We start from the raw sequence: 15,403 nt of genomic DNA on the forward strand, positions 1-15,403 counted from the left end.
TGTATCCATTTATCTCCTTGAGTCCCGGCTCCTTGTCTTCATAATCTGCCTCAAACGTCGCCTCTTTGCCATGTCTTCTGAGGCTCAGCCCTCACCCTGGCTGGGTTAGTTCCTCTGTAGCACTCGGATTATGAGAAACGCATTCTTCTGCTTCTGCATGCCTGCTCTGGCTCCCAGTGGCAGAACTGAAGCTTCCTGAGGCCTGCGACCTTGTTGGTCCAACCCGTTGTGGCCCTGGCGCCTCTGTGCCGGTCTGGCTCATAGTCGGCACCATAAGTGTTTGCTAAATAGATCAGTGAGTCCCAGCAACTCTACAGAGGACACGCCATTACCAGCCGCGTGGTGCAGGGAAGGAAACCAAGGCCCAGACCGGAAACAGCTTGCAGAGTCGCTGGGTGATGGAGCAAGGATGCAAACCCAAGCAGGAAGCCTCCAGAACCTTCCGTGATGATTCCTCCACGGCCCCTCCCACCCACACACTTGGACATTCGGACACCCTTGGTCTTTATCTTGCAGGAGATGGAGGGACTATGGCTCTCCTGGGCCCCGGTACCAACCTTCTGAGTCAGCGGGCCAGCCTGGGAAGGAGGGCCCTGGCTCGCTCTCCCTCTCTCTCCGGGAGAGCGCAGGGCTTTGGACCCCTGTCGAGGCCAGGCTGACGGGATTAGAGGAAACAGCTGGCCCAAGCCCGTGCCCTGCGGGAGGGAGCTCACATTCCCGGGACTCCGGGAGGGAGTAGCTCCCCGTGGCCCCGTCACATTCCAGGTCGGTCATTTTCCTGAGCCCAGATGTCTGCTAATGAGCTGGGGAGAGAGGCTTTCAGCCCTCTACCCCAGAGCTGGGCCCCGCATTACCTCGGCCCCAAGAGGCTGGCCCAGGGCCAGCAGGCTCTGGCTGCGGGCCCGTGCCCGGTGCCAGCCAGGCCTGTTGGGGCAACTGGCGCGCGGCTGCCAACCAGGTGCATCTCCGCACGCTTGGAGACTCTGACGTGACAGGTTCTGCCTTTCCCACTGGGGCCCACCACCCTGGGTCCTAGCAGTGCCCGAGGCAGTCAGGAGGGGGCGGTGGACAGAGGAGCATGGGCTTCGGGGTTGACGGGTCTCAGTTCAAGTCTGAACTTCGTCTGTCACTAGTGGTGTGATCTTGGGAGGGTAACTAGGCTTTCTTTCTTTTTTGTAACTAAGATTTTGATGCCTTGATTTTTCTCATCTGTAGAATGGGAATACTAGTAGGATTGTGATCAGGATTCCATACAGTAAAGCAGGCGTGGTGCTTAGCATAATGCCTGGCACACAGTGATAGCTGTTGACAGTATTAGCAAGTCACCTTCTTGACCCTGTGTTCACATGGTAGCCCTCCTATAATTTACCAGGCTTCACCAGACAGATGTGACCTAATCCCAAACCCCATGTCCTTGACTAGATGGTTGGGTGGCTGAACTGTCAAGGGCTCTCTGTATGATTTGACAAACTCATTAGGCTACCCAGTTTGCTTCCTGCAGTGGGTTCTTACAAAGTGTGCTTCCCTGGTGGCTCAGACGGTAAAGAATCTACCTGCAATGCAGGAGACCCAGGTTCGATCCTTGGGTCAGGAAAATCCCCTGGAGAAGGGAATGGCAACCCACTCCGGTATTCTTGCCTGGAGAATCCCATGGACAGGGGAGCCTGGTGGGCTACAGTCCATGGGGTCGCAAAGTCAGACATGACTGAGCGACTAACACTTTCACTTACGAAGTGTAGACATCCAGTCCCTGCCCCACCAGGGGTCACATTGAGAGTGGCAGTGGTGAGCACAAGGGTCAGTTTGCTGAGTGCCTACTGTGAACCAGGCAATTAGGCTAGAACCCGTAGGACGTGTTCCTCCAACAGAAGGTCACTGGCATTCCCTTTACCAAGTGGCTTTAAGCCAGTTCCTTAACCTCTCTGTCTTGGTTCTTTCACTGATGAAATGGGGACAATAGTGTTTATTTCATAGATTTATTGTGAGGGTGGAATGTGCTTAGAATGGGACCAGGCATTTGTACAGGAAGGTGCTCAATATGCCTGAGCTATTTAGCACGAGTGCTATACAGTGATCCTCGTGGGAACACTTATGGGGAACAACAGTTCCTTAATTCAGCCAAATATATTGTACCCCTGTTTGCCAAGCCCTGGGGACACTAACACAGGTGATCCCTGCCTTCAAGGAGCCCACAGTCAAGTAGAGGATAGAGATCTACTCAGCTGGTGTAGAGGGAAATTACCAGGAACAGAGGTGTGTATCCTGTGCTTCCAGGATCACACCAGAGGAGGGAGGCGTTTATGCTCTGCAGGTCTTGGGAAGGCTTTCCAACCTGGGGCTTGAAGAGTGTCTTTACTAGGAGATGGAAGGAGGGGAAGGGATGCCCAGGCAGAGGGAACAGCATAAGCAAGAGCTTGGAGGCATGGAGAGGCAGTGCCCAGGGTTGGAGAGGCGGACAGGCCATCCTACACCATGGAGTTAGCAGCAGCCCCCTGGAAGCCACCAGAATGCTCAGCAACCTGTGACATCGAATGTGCTGGGCCGCTTCCATCTGGGAGCTTCCAGCCAGGATAGGGTGAAACGAACCCACACCAACCACTGCGAAAGAAAGCCAAGTCCTGCAACTGGATCTGTCCTGAGCTACTACTTTTCAACAACACAGCTATTTGTTTCACTTTATTGTAGAACATAACAATGAGGGCACGACCGAAACGCGCCCGAGTGCCCAAGTGCAGCCTGATTCATTGGGTACCCCTCCTCCCCCAGGAGCTGAGACTGGCCGCCTGCGCTGGGCGCTGTGCTCATCCCAGGAGCCGGAGAAGTGAGTCCATTTCTGGCATTCGGAATGGTCTTTCTCGGGACTCTCAGACCCTTCTCTGCACGCGTAAGCCAAGTGTCCGGAGCTGAGGCGAGGCCCGGCGGAGGTCGTGTGCCACAGGAATCTGAAGAGCTCAGACCGGCCCCGGTCGCGCAGCCGGGAGCGGGTCGGGTTGGGCGCGCGGCTCGCGGGGCTGGGGCGCCACGCCCTCGGAGCAAAGCAGCAGCGCCTGCTTCCCAGAAAAAGGAGCGCCCCTCCATCTTTGTCACCCGGAGGCCCGGCACGGCCCGGTAGCCCCGGGCTCGGGGAAAGGGAGGCGGAGAGCAGTGCGAGCGCGGAGAAATCCGGCGGAGGGTGCTTTAAAGGAACGATCGGGGGGCCCCGGGCTCTCGGCCCCGCCTCTGGGGCGCCCCCGGTAGCTCCGCCGCGCCGTCGGACCGCGTCCGGCCCCGGCCCGGGGCTCCAGGGCGGCGCGGGGAGACGGGGCCGGGGCGCGGGCGGCCGAGGCGCCCCCTCCTGCGCGCCGGGAGGGGCGCGGCCCCGGCGCCCGCCCGCTCTTTCTTTCTCGCGTCCCTCCCTCCGCGGCGCCCGCCCTCGCTCCCTATTTGGAGCGGAGACACCCCTGACGTCGGAGCCGCTCGGCTCGCCGCTCCCCCGCACCGCGCGCCCGCCCGGGGCCGCAGACGGCGCTAGCGCAGCCCAGCCGAGCCTCGCGGGGCCGCCGCCAGCCCTGCCGGCCGCCTCCCCGAGCCCCCCGGGGGCGCCGCGCCCGCCCGCCGCGGCCCGCAGACAGCCCCGCAGGAACCGGCGGGCGCGCCGCGCTCCCCTCCGCCGCGCGCGGTAAGTCCCGCCTGGGCCGGCGCGCGGGCGCCCGGCTTCCAGAGGCTTCGGCCGCGGGCGCAGCGCCGCGCGCCCCCGGGCACCGTGCGGAGGCGCCGCCGCCGAGCCCCCGGAGCCCCAGGCGGCTCTGAGACGCCGGGGCCGGGGGAACGCGGGCGCGGCGCGGGGTGGCCACGGAGCGCCCCGGCCGCCCCGAGCCGGTCCCCCCGACTCGCCGGGGTTTACCATCGCTTGGTCGGAGATCTGCGGCCGAGCGAGGGGGTGCGCGGCGGAGAGGAAGCCGGGCGGCGGGTGGAGGGCCGGGTCGGGCCGCGCGGGCGCCGGGGCAGCGCCCGGAGCTCGGCCGCCGGGGCCCGCGCGTCCCCCCGGCTCTGTCCCGGGGGCCTCGCCGCGCGCGAGCCTCTTCTCTGCGGGACGTTGCTGCCTCCTTTCTGTCTCTGGGCGTCTGTCTGCCCATCGGGCTGTCTCCGTCTTTCGATTTCCGTCCCCTCGTCCCCTGGGTCTGCCCCTTTCTGTTTCTCCCCTTCTGCCCGCTTCCCGTTTCCCCGGGTTGGTGCCTGCCTCTCTGTTTGCCCTCCGCGCTCCGCCTGCCCCGCGGTGGGAGTCTTTCCCCCTCTCTGTCTCCCGGTGTCGGCGCGTCTCCCTGGTGCCCCCCCCCCTCGAATTCAGACATCCACCCCACCGGATCGGAGGCCCGGGGCCCCCAGCGGAGTCCGGGAACAGTTTCCTAGACCCGGGAAAAGGAGCGAAAGCCTCCCCCTGCCTTCCGCCTGCCCCCCGGGGCCGGGCCGGGGTGGGGGTATCTTCCCCCTGGAACTGAGTCAGGGGCAGGGGAGTCGGCCTTTCCGGGGGCTCAGTCTCCTTGAGTTCCACCCCTGCGAGGCGGCCTGGACAACTGGGCCGTGCTACCGGCCACCTGCCCGCCCCGCTGCCTGGGCGGGGCGGTTCGGATCTTTTACAAGACGCAGCAGAGAGGGCAGCTGGCCGCCTCGGCGTGGCCCGCGGCGCCGGGCGGGGGGCGAGGGGGTGGTGGTGGTGGTGGCCGGCACCCGGGGACAAGGGCACACTGAAGCGTTTCTGAGGTCCTCACCCAGCTGGAGGACAGCAGCGTGTAACTCCGGGAACCCCAGGAAAACAGAGGTCAGGACTGGAGGCCAAAGGCTGGGCTGCTGGCCGGGGCAGTGGGGGTGGGGAAGCAATTTGTCAACAAGGAGCCCCTCACCCTTTGTTACTGTGGCAACCACCGGCCTCCTGAAACTCCTCCAGATGCTGGGGCTGCTGCTGGGGTGTGGTTTGCCCTTAGTTGGGGCCAAAGAAAAGGCGAGGCTGGAGCATGGGTGTCCCCACCCCACCCAACCCCCCACCCCGCACCCCCTAAACTGGACCTCCTTCTGCTGGGCCTGTGTGCTGGAGGGGGGCCCGGGAGGATGTGCGTTTGCCCGCGGAACTGTCTTTATCCTTTTACAGTGAAATTTCCAAGTGAGTTAGCGCCTTCTCCCCACCCCCAGCCCCTGGGGTCGCAGGCGGCAGGGTGGGCGGGGACGCTGGTACCCGCTGCAGTGGGACTTCTGCCGAGCAGATGTCTAGGCGAGCCCTGCAGCCGCTCATTAGCATCGATTTGTTTTGGAGACAGTTTGTGGCCAGGAGGGTCTGCGGGCAGGAGGGCCGTGGTCGGGTTGGGGGGGCCAGCCAGGGAGGTGGAGCTGCCTGGCGGCAGGCAGGCCTCCTGGGCCTGGGCCTGGCCCTTCGTGCACCCCTCCGGGTTGGGGGGCTCCTCTGTACTCTGCCAGTGCTGCTGGTAGGAAGGAAGACACGCCGCGCTGACCGGGGGTCATGGAGTCACAGTGGCTCTAAGCGGCATGCTGGAGCTGGACTCCTCTTGAGACCATCTGCTAAGATAGGCTCTGCCAGGCCCTGCTTCCCATTTCATGGGACCAAATGGGAAGCTGGGGCAGGTGAAACCAGCGATCAGTGGTCTGGCCCCTAACTGTGGTCCTGTCCTGGCCCCAGGCACATACAGTGAGGCAGAGGATGAGCTTGGGCCCGAATCTCTCCCCGGACCCCAGAGAGGGCCTGCTGAGCAGATCAGGGCCGGGGGTCAGAGCCTGCCGCCCCCACCCCTTCAGTGGCCCCATTCGAGGAAGTCCCGGCAGGCACTCCTTCCAGGACCTGCGGTGGTTGCCTCGCCCTTGCTGGTCACCCAGCCCAGGGCCGTGGCCGGGAACGCCACGCCCTCCTCACCGGCAGCCTGCGCGGCCTGGCAGCCAGGCCCGCCTGTTTTCACCGAGTTGCTGGTGTCTCGGGGACCCTGGCCCTTCAGCCAGGGGCGCAAGGATTAGAGTCTGAGTGGGATCTTGCTCTCGGCTCCCACCCTGGCAAGCAGAAAACCCTTGCCCAGCGGTCATCTCCTCTGCTTGAGTTTCTTCCCCTAAATTCAGTTCCTTCAAGGCAGACGCAGCTCTGGATTTAGATATTCTGGGACCCGCTGGGGATCCAGTAGGAGGGAGGGGTGGGGGGGAGAGAGGCAGAAGGGGGAGGGGGCGTGGGAGGCAGAAGGGCGTGGGCAGGGTTCAGAGAGGGTGAGTAGCCCTGAGTGACTCCAGGCCCGTGCTCCCAGGGACATCTGCTGAGCACCGCCTGTGACGGGCGCCCTCTCCTGAAATTTCCGTGCACTCTGCAGTTTAACTCTCACAGCTGCCCTAAGAGGTGCCCCCATCTTGCAGATGTGGAAACTGAGGCACAGAAAAGTCCAAGTGAGGGAATTCTCTGGCGGTCCAGCGGTTAGGGCTTGGTGCTTTGACTGCTGGGGGCCTGGGTTCCATCCCAGTTCAGGGAACCAAGGTCCCACAAGCTGCACAGTGGCCAAGACAAACAAACAAACAAAAAAGGTTCAAGTGGGTGAGCTAGGGTTTGAAGGAGACTCAGGCCCTGTCCTCTGTGTGCATTGGGGTGGGGGCAGGGGAGGGGAAAATGGGGAGGGGCATCCGGTTTGACCCACTGGAGAATCAAGTCCCCACAAACCCCGCCTGCCTTCTGGGCAAATCCAGGTGTCACCTGAGCCCACAGGGAGGAACTTCCAGCCTCAGGTGGGAGAGGTTTCCAGAGAGGTTCCAGAAAGCAGAAGTTGGAGCTGGGGAAAGGCTTGCCTTCTTCTAAGGAAGGCTTTGCTGGCCCTGCATGTGTGTGTGTGTCTGGGGGTGAGTGGACCATTGTACCAATACAGTGCTGGATTCCCTGGCCTTAAGGACCCTGAATATTCAGATTTATCCAAGAGAGGAAACGGAGAGGGTGATGGTTCACTTGTTTTGTGAAGCTGACTCTTTGCTCTGCACTGGGTATTCTACAGTGGGAAGGGGTGGGCCAGGGGTCTTCCTTGAAACCTGAGTCCCTCTGGTGAATTTAATGTTTGATTGCAGGCACCAGGCCCGGGCAGGGGCGTGGGTGGCTGCTGTCAGCCGTGCTGTTCTGGGGGCCCTTCCCTGGGGAGTTGGGGGGCTCCTGACCTGACCGGGCCTCAGCTCCACGTGGGACCGGGCCCTCATGCCTGGCTCCGGACTGTGGAGTTGGCATATCCAGGGCTGAGCCCCGGGTGCCTGAGTTGTTGGTAAGGATCTCCGGGAAGATGCTGGGTTCTGGAGGGTGTGAGGACCAGCAGGCCTGACTCGGAAGCCGGTGTCCTTGCTGCCCCAGCCCCGTCTTTCCCCAGGAAGCTGCCAAGGCAGGTGTCCTGTGTCTTTTCACTGCGCTCGTCCCCGAGTGGGAGACACAGGCTGTCCCTTCCTTGCTCCGTACCTCCGTTTCCATGGTGCTGGGTCAGCCTGTGTCCCCTCCCCTCCCCCAGGGAACCTCTCCCTGTGTTGCTGGCAGCCTCGGATGTATCAGAGGTTGGCATGAGGCCTCTGGGGATCCTGAGGGCTTGCATCTGGGAGTGGATGGTGGGGTGGTAAGAAGGTACGCAAGCTGGGCTAGGGACGCCCTAACTGTGGCCCCCCAACAGCTCCAAGGAAGGCTGGAAACTCCAGGGAGCCGGGGTATGCCGTGGCCACACGCTCGTCTGCGGGGGATCCGGAGTGGGATTTGAACTCTGCCCTGTGGGGCACCCAAGCTTCCAGCCCTGGCCATGGCTGAACCCCAGAGAGCTGCTCGGCCTAAGAGACACAGCCTCAGCCGCTGGGGCGGGGCGGGGAGCCCTGGCCTCTTGCGTGCTGCAGACAGTTCCTTGCCTTCCTCTCCTGTGAACCTTTCCGGGTTATCCTGCTGTTTCAGACCTCGGCTTTAGTCAACACTGGTTGTGTCCGTCAGCTTGAGCAACTCTCGTAACCTCTCGGAGCCTCAGTTTCTTCATCTGGAAAATGGGGGAAATGCAGTATCTATTTCCCAGAACTGGATAAGTGAATATGTATATGTATGTATGTGTGTATATAAGCCTTGGAGGGCTTCCCTGGTGGCTCAGACAGTAAAGCAGCTGCCAGCAATGCAGGAGAACTGGGTTTGACCCCTGGGCTGGGAAGATCCCCCGGAGAAGGAAATGGTAACCCACTCCAGGACTCTTGTCTGGAAAATTCCATGGATGGAGGAGCCTGGTAGGCTACAGTCCATGGGGTCGCAAAGAGTCGGACACGACTGAGCAGCTTCACTCACTGTAAGCCTTAGATCAGCGTCTGGCCCACAGTCAGGAGCAGCTCTAACTACTGGGAAGCAAAGAGGGAGTGTGCCGGGCTAATACCCACAAACCCCTCCTGGCCTTACTGTGCTGATAACTGTACTCCCGAGTTCAGTCCAGAATTGAGGCTCTCCGCCCTCCTCACCCCCCAGCTGTCTGACTGCTGCTCTGAACAGCTGCTTCCTCATCACCCACCTCCCTCAATCTCCCCTCCAGACTCTGAACCCCTGGGGGTCCCCAAACTTGGGAAACCAGCATCCAACTGCAGGGAACAGCACGGTCTAGAGGAAGGACACTGCTCGGCCTGACCTCTGGGGGCCCTGGGACCACCCCTCTGCAAAGCACGGGGGTCGGCTTGGGGGACCCCCTTCCCGCTCTGGCATTCTGGGTGACCCATGACTTGTTCTGTGACCCTCAAGGCAGGAGGAAGGGACGAGACCCTGGGGGATGTTCTCAAGTCTTCAGGAAGGAAGGTCCAACGGTTATATTAAAAAACAAACAAATAAACAGCTGAGCTGCTGCTTAAAAAAACAAAATACAAACCAACAAAAAAAGCTGCTAGCAAAGAGCTGACCCCAGCATGAAGTTGGGGGTAGTAGGGGTTCTTGGGGGCTGGGTGGGAGGGCGGGCTCCCTGTCTCCTGGCCCAACCCAGACCAGCCTCCTGGTCACCCCCCAGGGGAAGGGCACTGCCCTGAGTGGGGTGCCTGCTGGCTGCTCTCATCGCATGCTGGCCGTGGTTTTCAAGGACGGGGCTCCGCTCCTGTCGTGGGGCTGAGGTTGCTGGGCGCAGAGAGGTGAACCTTACCGCTGGACCCACGCGGCTCCTCGATGGGGGGCCTGGGGATGGAACTTAGGGGGCTCCCAGGCCGGGCTTCTGCTGGAGCTCAGGGCTGCTGGCTCAAGGAGGCCAAGCGTGGCCGGGCCAGGGCTTAGGGAGAGGCTGGGCCTGGTGGACTGGGTTGGAGCACCCCATTGTGGGCCCAGCTGGCCCTTAGCTGTGCCTGAGATGGGGTGGGGAGCTAAGGGAGGCGGCTTCTTCCTCAGCATCTCTCCTTCCTTCTGGGCGTCTGCTACAACCTGACCCAAGGGACCAGTCCTCACCCTCCAGGGCGGCGGGTCTCCTGAAGCATCGTTATCCCAGCTCCACTGAACCTTGTTATGAACCTCACGCCCATCTGAGTCCCTTAGCGGGGTCCCGGCCCCCAGCCCCAGTTCCAACATCCCCCCATCCCAGCCCCAAACCAGCCCCGCGCTTGCCTCCGCACGGCTTCTGTTCCCAGGCTTCACTCCTATCCCAAGGGAGCGTACCATCCTTCCCTGCCCGCCTGACCTGGCCTTGCTGAGGAGCCCTGCCAGGGTTAGGCATTGGACAAAAGTCCCTGGACCTCTCTGAGGTCTCGCCTGGGGAGCCCCAGGGAGCTCCTGAGGTGGGCCTCTGCTGGCGTGCTAGGCTCAGACCCCGACTCAGAGCCTAGGCCCCTGGGGATGGAAAGGGAGTTGGTGGGGTGATGGAGCCTCCTGGGTGCTAAGGGTGCTGGAAAATTATGTTGCCAGTTAGGAACACGTCCATTCTGTTTTCTTAGGTGTGGTTGTCCTAACAAAACACGGGCTTTGCTGTGGGTCTAGGGAGTGAGACTGGAAATGTGTGGGTGAGGGCCTGGGTCAGGACGCAGACTCCCCTGGGATGGGCAGGCTGTCTGGACTCGCCTCCCACCACTCTGCCCGCTGCATCCCTCCCCGCTGGGCTGGGAGCAGGGGTCCCCGGAGCACTGGGATCCAGCGAGATGGGACTTGTCTCTGCTTCCGGGGACTGTGTGCAGGGAGAGGGGGCAGGATCTGAGCTGAACTTGCTCAGAGCCCTGTGGAGGTGGTTGCAGCCCTGCAGGCCAGCCCCCGGGCCCTCCCTGGAAGCCCCGTGGAGCTCGCCCAAAGGGTCAGCCTGCAGGGGCCGGCAAGATCCCCAAGCACCTCTCACATCCCGGCTCTTCACCAAGTGCCTGCCCCTTTTGGCAGAAAGTGGGCTGAGGGTAAGGGTGGTTCTGAAGGAGGTGTCCAGTCCTTGGCCAGCCTGATGGAACCGGGCATCCGTGGGGCTGATGGGACCATACTTGGCCCTTGCTCCCAGTTCAGCCCCACCCAGGCTCCTCTGGGGACTGTCCTGTGGCACAGAACCCCAGTCAGACTGAGCCAGACCACTTCTTAAGCCTGCCCTGCGTGTGAGAACCACCATGGAAGCTTGTAAAAAAATAAAGGCACATCCCACCCTGGAACTTCCACTCCACGAGTACCCAGGGAATTCTGATGCTCTACCAGGTTTGAAAATTGGCAGTCCATGGCACCCCACTCATTTTACAAGTGGGGACCCTGATGCTGGAGGGTCCAGGGTCTCACAGCACATGTGGATGCCTGACTCCCAGTCCAGTGCCTTTTCCCCGGTGTCCTGCCCCCAGAGGACCGCCTTGTAAGCATTGCCCTCATTTCCGAATGTCTCTGAAGTTTCTCTCCACGGTTTTTGCATTGGGGGCGTGGGTGAAACCTGCAGAGGATGAAGCTGGGGGACTCTGGGAAAATCCCCCCGAGCCCGCCCTTCAGACACACATGCTGCCCTGCAGCGCCCTCTGCTGGCAGATTCTATTATCGCCTTGGTGCCTTGCTCCAGGCAATTCCAGGGTCAGGCAGGCCTTTGGCTTGGACTGTCTCTGACTCAGCGGGTAGAATGGAGCTGCAGACTGTGATGTGTGTGTCGACTGGACTTGGAGCATCCAGAAGAGAAATACAGTCTAGTTCGGGTTTTTTTTTTTTTTTCCACCCGAGGTTCAGCCAGTCAAAGCGGCCCAAGATTTCACAGTGACACGGAGATGGTTAGCTTTCCTGATGCTGGAATGCTGACAGCCACGGTGACAGGAGATGTGGCCCTGGAGGACCCACAGCAGTGCAGTGAGGAGGGAGCTAGTGACTGCTCAGTACTCAACCGGGTGCTTGGAAACAGTCGGGTTTAGTACGTGCCACAGTCCATTGTCACACAGCATCACCGCTGCCCTTTATACCACCCCCCTTTTTAGTTGAACAAAGTGACGTCCAGAGATAAAAAGTAATCTGCTCGGGACTTCCCTGATGGCCCAGTGGCTGGGCCTCTGCACTCCTAATGCAGTGGGCGGGGTTTAATCACTGGTTGGGAACTAGATCCCACGTGCTGCTGCAATGATCGAAGATCCTGCAGGCCCCAACTCAGACCGGTGCAGCCTGATAAATACATGAAAGTTAAAAGTAACTCTTGAGAGCCCCTTGGACTGCAAGGAGATCCAGCCAGTCCATCCTAAAGGAGACCAGTCCTGGGTGTTCATTGGAAAGATTGATGCTGAAGCTGAAACTCCAATACTTTGGCCACGTGATTGTGAAAATCTGACTCATTTGAAAAGACCCTGATGCTGGGAAAGCTTGAAGGTGGGAGGAGAAGGGGACAGCAGAGGATGAGATGGTTGGATGGCATCACCAACTCAATGGACATGGGTTTGGGTAAACTCCGGGAGTTGGTGATGGATAGGGAGGCCTGGCGTGCTGCAGTCCACGGGGTCGCAGAGTCAGAGACGACTGAGCGACAGAACTGAACTGACTGAAAAGTAACTTACTTTAAAGCTACAAAGCAAGTTCTAAAGGTGACTGACACGTGGAGTGTGTATTATCTGTTGGTCTCTCTGCTCAGAGCTTTCCATGAAATGCCTCATTTAATCTCCACGGAGCCTATCTGATCCTTGTAGGATTAGCAGCCCCGGGTCTGAGGTTCCTACAGGAGAAGTAAACGTGTCCAAGGCCGTGCTTGGCAAGGAAGCGGTAGAGATAGGGCTTGAACCCAGGGAGTCGGGTTGGCGGGCACACCTGTAACGCCACTGCCGCAGCCCTCTGCCCAGCCTCCCGGGCCCTGCCGGCCTCACCTGCGGGCTGTGCTCAGTCCTAGGGCTCCAGAAGCCGCGGGCACAATGCTGCGGGTCCTGGTGGGGGCTGTCCTGCCCGTCATGGTGCTGGCTGCGCCTCCGCCCATCAACAAGCTGGCCCTGTTCCCGGATAAGAGCGCCTGGTGCGAGGCGAAGAACATCACGCAGATCGTGGGCCACAGTGGCTGTGAGGCGAAGTCCATCCAGAACAGGTGGGATCCCGGGGGGCGGCGGCTCGGCGGGGTCCGCACAGGGGAACAGAGGGGAGGAAGGGGACGGGCGGCCCGCGCGTGACCCCGCCGCAGCGGCGCGGACAGCGGTCTGTCCTCTCACAGGGCCTGCCTGGGACAGTGCTTCAGCTACAGTGTCCCCAACACCTTCCCGCAGTCGACCGAGTCCCTGGTGCACTGCGACTCCTGCATGCCGGCCCAGTCCATGTGGGAGATTGTGAGTACAGCCCGCCTCGGCCTGCCTCTCAGAGCCTGGGCCCCGCGGGTGCAGGGGTCGGGGCTGGGGCTGGCCGTCCACGAGTGCCGTGTGGTGGTTCACACGTCTGCCCACAGCGCGTGCAGGATAGGAGCTCTTCCTGAAGCTTGCCTCTGACATCGGCCCCTCATTGAAATCCTTCCAGGGGCGTCCTGCTGTTCGCGAATGAGACCCAGATCTCCGCTGTGTCCCTTAAGGCCCATCCACAAGCCATGCTCTGGCTCCCCAGTCTTCCAGGCTTCAGCCTGCCTTTCTCACCTTCTGTACCAGCTTGACCCTTGACACCAACCCACCTCCTTTCATTCTCTCATACCTACTTGGCTCGCGGTCACCACAGGGTCTTTGCACCTGCCCTTTGCATCCAGGAAGCAGAGTCTGGGCTTAGATCCAGAGGTTCAGGGGAAGTTAAGTGGGCAAAGTCTGGGGCAGCGGGGAGCGGGGTGGGTGGGTGAGGCCCTCCCAGACAGAGGAAATGGCACGTGAAAATCTCAGGCAGATGAGGCAGCAGGGAGCTGGCGGGAGGGGGGCAAGGTCGAGGGCAGGGGCGGGGGGTCTGCGGCAGGCGGCCTGTGGGGAGTCAGGAGCTCTGTGCGAGGGCAGTGGGAGCCCTGGGGGCTGGTTTCAGGCAGGGCGGGCCGTTCGGGGGTCTCCTGGCTGCCTGGGGCTGGGGAGGAAGGTGGCAGGACGTGGGAAGACAGGCCAGGCAGCAGGCTCCTGCAGGGACTCACCCCCTTGTCTCCCCCGACTGTGCCCAGGTGCTCCGGGGGGGCTCAGGCTTCCGGGGTCTCTGGGGTGATTCTTGGTCCTGTGATGCGGGTCGCCCTTGGGGCCTCCCTGCCTGCCCCAGGCCCTTGGAAACGCCGCTCCTCTTCCATCTGCCCTGCCCAGGTGACCTTGGAGTGCCCCGGCCACGAGGAGGTGCCCCGGGTGGACAAGCTGGTGGAGAAGATCCTGCACTGCAGCTGCCAGGCGTGCGGCAAGGAGCCTAGCCACGAGGGGCTGAGCGTTTACGTGCAGGGTGAAGACACGCAGGGCGCCCAGCCCGCCGCCCACCCCCACCCCCAGCCCGGCGGGCGGACCCCCGAGCCCGAGGACCCCCCGGGAGCCCCCCACGCCGAGGAGGAGGGGGCTGAGGACTGAGGCCCCCCGAGTCTCCTCCCTCCCGCTCCCTGTGGAATGTGGGGGTCTCGCCCTCCTGGGGAAGAGTTGGGGGGAGAGACTGAAGCCCCCCCTTTGGCACTGGACGGACTTGGATTCAGACTTGGACTTGGAACGCTTCCCGGTTGCCACGGAGATCTGAAGGGAGTGGGGCTGGGGCCAAGCTGCACGATTTAATATATTCCAGAGTGGGGGGCAGGGGCGGAGATCTTCAGGGATCTTTTTCGGGGCCGGGGGAGCTCACTTCCTGACCGCCTCTGAGATATGTGCCCTTGATTGGCGGGGACAGGGGTCGCTGGCTAGGCTGCTGAGTTGGTGAGGCCATCCAAATTGTGCCAAGGCCCACCGCCCCCCCCAGAGCAGTATCTCCTGGTGGCACTGAGGTGACGGAGGCCCCCACGCCCCCAGGGCAGCGTCTCCTGGTGGCACTGAGGTGGCCCTCCTATGGTTGGGAGTCAGGCCTGGGCAGGCCCCCGCTGACTCCTGGCCCTGGAGTGGGGAGCCAGGCTTGCTGGCTTCCTTGGCTTCCCTGGGGGTGGCGGGAGGCAGGGGTGGTGGGACCTTCTGGGCTGGGGGGAGGGGATGACCCCCTCCATCAGACAGCACCCCTCCCTCCCCCCTCCCTCTTGCCCACCCAGATCTCAGTGCCCCCTCCATGTTCCAGGCCCCTCAAAGTTGATGGAGCCAACCTCACCCTCTTGGGGAACCCTCTGATGCTGGGGAGGGGGTCTCCCTTACCCAGAGAGTTCCCAGGAGGGACGTGGTGGGGCGTGGACTCGGGCTGAGCCTCAAGAAACGAGGGAGAGGAAGCATGAGGACTCGTGGGGCGCCCCGTGACCCTGCGGTGCTCCAGCAGCCCTGCCCCGCCCCCGCCCCCAGCTGCACTTTAGCCCCAGAGGGGGCGGGGGTCCCCGGGGGGGGGGAAGGCGGGAAGGGAGGAGCCCCCCTCTACACCCACAGCTGCCTGCATCCACTCTTTTGTCCCAGGGCCCCTGCCAGCCCCCCAGCCCCCTGCCAGGGGGAGCCCTGGCCCTCACAGCTGACCCGACAAGAGCTTCTGGAGCTTGTAACCAGTAGACTGTCTCCCCGAGGGACCCTGAGTTTTCTCATGAATAAATTCCTTCAACGCCCGTGTTATCGTCCTCGCCGGGAGGCTCTGCTGACCCAGGGCGCCCCTAGGAGAGGCCTCAGGCTGTGCATCGAGCCCTGGGAGGACCCCCAAGGCAGAGCGTGGTCTTCAGACCCCCCACATCCTAGGGGTCCCCACTTCCTTGCAGCCCCTCCTGGCTCCCCCACCTCCTTCCTGTGGAGGCTATTTCTGGCCTCACACGTACCTTGGGTGGGCCTCAAGAACCCCGCTTCTGACTTTGACCTTTGACCCCCTGGGCCCATGACATCTCCTACCCTCAGAGTGACCCAGCTTCAGCCCTTCCCAGTGCCCCAGCCTAGCTTGGCCTCAGAAGGGGAAACAGACAAAAGCAGTGGTTACAGACTGATATGCGAA

The 15,403-nt window shown here is 61.9% G+C and overlaps 1 protein-coding gene across 4 annotated transcripts; it reads left to right on the forward strand.

The window, feature by feature from the left end:
• The first annotated feature begins 3,483 nt into the window (after window positions 1-3,483).
• NBL1 (NBL1, DAN family BMP antagonist) lies at window positions 3,484-15,033 on the forward strand. Of its 4 annotated transcripts, XM_088843134.1 has the most exons (5): window positions 5,087-5,325; window positions 8,432-8,435; window positions 12,279-12,467; window positions 12,591-12,702; window positions 13,630-15,033. In XM_088843134.1, the coding sequence occupies exons 1-5, from the start codon at window positions 5,238-5,240 to the stop codon at window positions 13,879-13,881; spliced, it is 645 nt and encodes a 214-aa protein (XP_088699260.1). In that variant the 5' UTR covers window positions 5,087-5,237; the 3' UTR covers window positions 13,882-15,033. The 4 variants fall into 4 exon arrangements, with proteins under 4 accessions (XP_055253742.1, XP_055253744.1, XP_088699260.1 ...); XM_055397767.2 differs by lacking the exons at window positions 5,087-5,325; window positions 8,432-8,435 and adding an exon at window positions 3,484-3,658 and having other exon boundaries at window positions 12,273-12,467; XM_055397769.2 differs by lacking the exons at window positions 5,087-5,325; window positions 8,432-8,435 and adding an exon at window positions 4,149-4,798 and having other exon boundaries at window positions 12,273-12,467.
• The last annotated feature ends 370 nt before the right edge of the window (window positions 15,034-15,403 follow it).

This window comes from Moschus berezovskii, chromosome 2 (genome assembly GCF_049115385.1).
Source record: "Moschus berezovskii isolate FMDL1 chromosome 2, NW_MosBer_1.0, whole genome shotgun sequence".
NCBI lineage: Eukaryota > Metazoa > Chordata > Mammalia > Artiodactyla > Moschidae > Moschus > Moschus berezovskii.

What these genes read in the sequence shown, in the direction of transcription:
- NBL1 (XM_055397766.2), top strand. Translation starts at nt 11,182, where the DNA reads ATGGTTAGCTTTCCTGATGCTGGAATGCTGACAGCCACGGTGACAGGA. An exon ending in CTTGGAAACAGTCGGGTTTA is followed by an intron (nt 11,322 to 12,272) that starts GTACGTGCCACA and finishes GGCTGTGCTCAG; the next exon opens with TCCTAGGGCTCCAGAAGCCG. An exon ending in CCCAGTCCATGTGGGAGATT is followed by an intron (nt 12,703 to 13,629) that starts GTGAGTACAGCC and finishes TGCCCTGCCCAG; the next exon opens with GTGACCTTGGAGTGCCCCGG.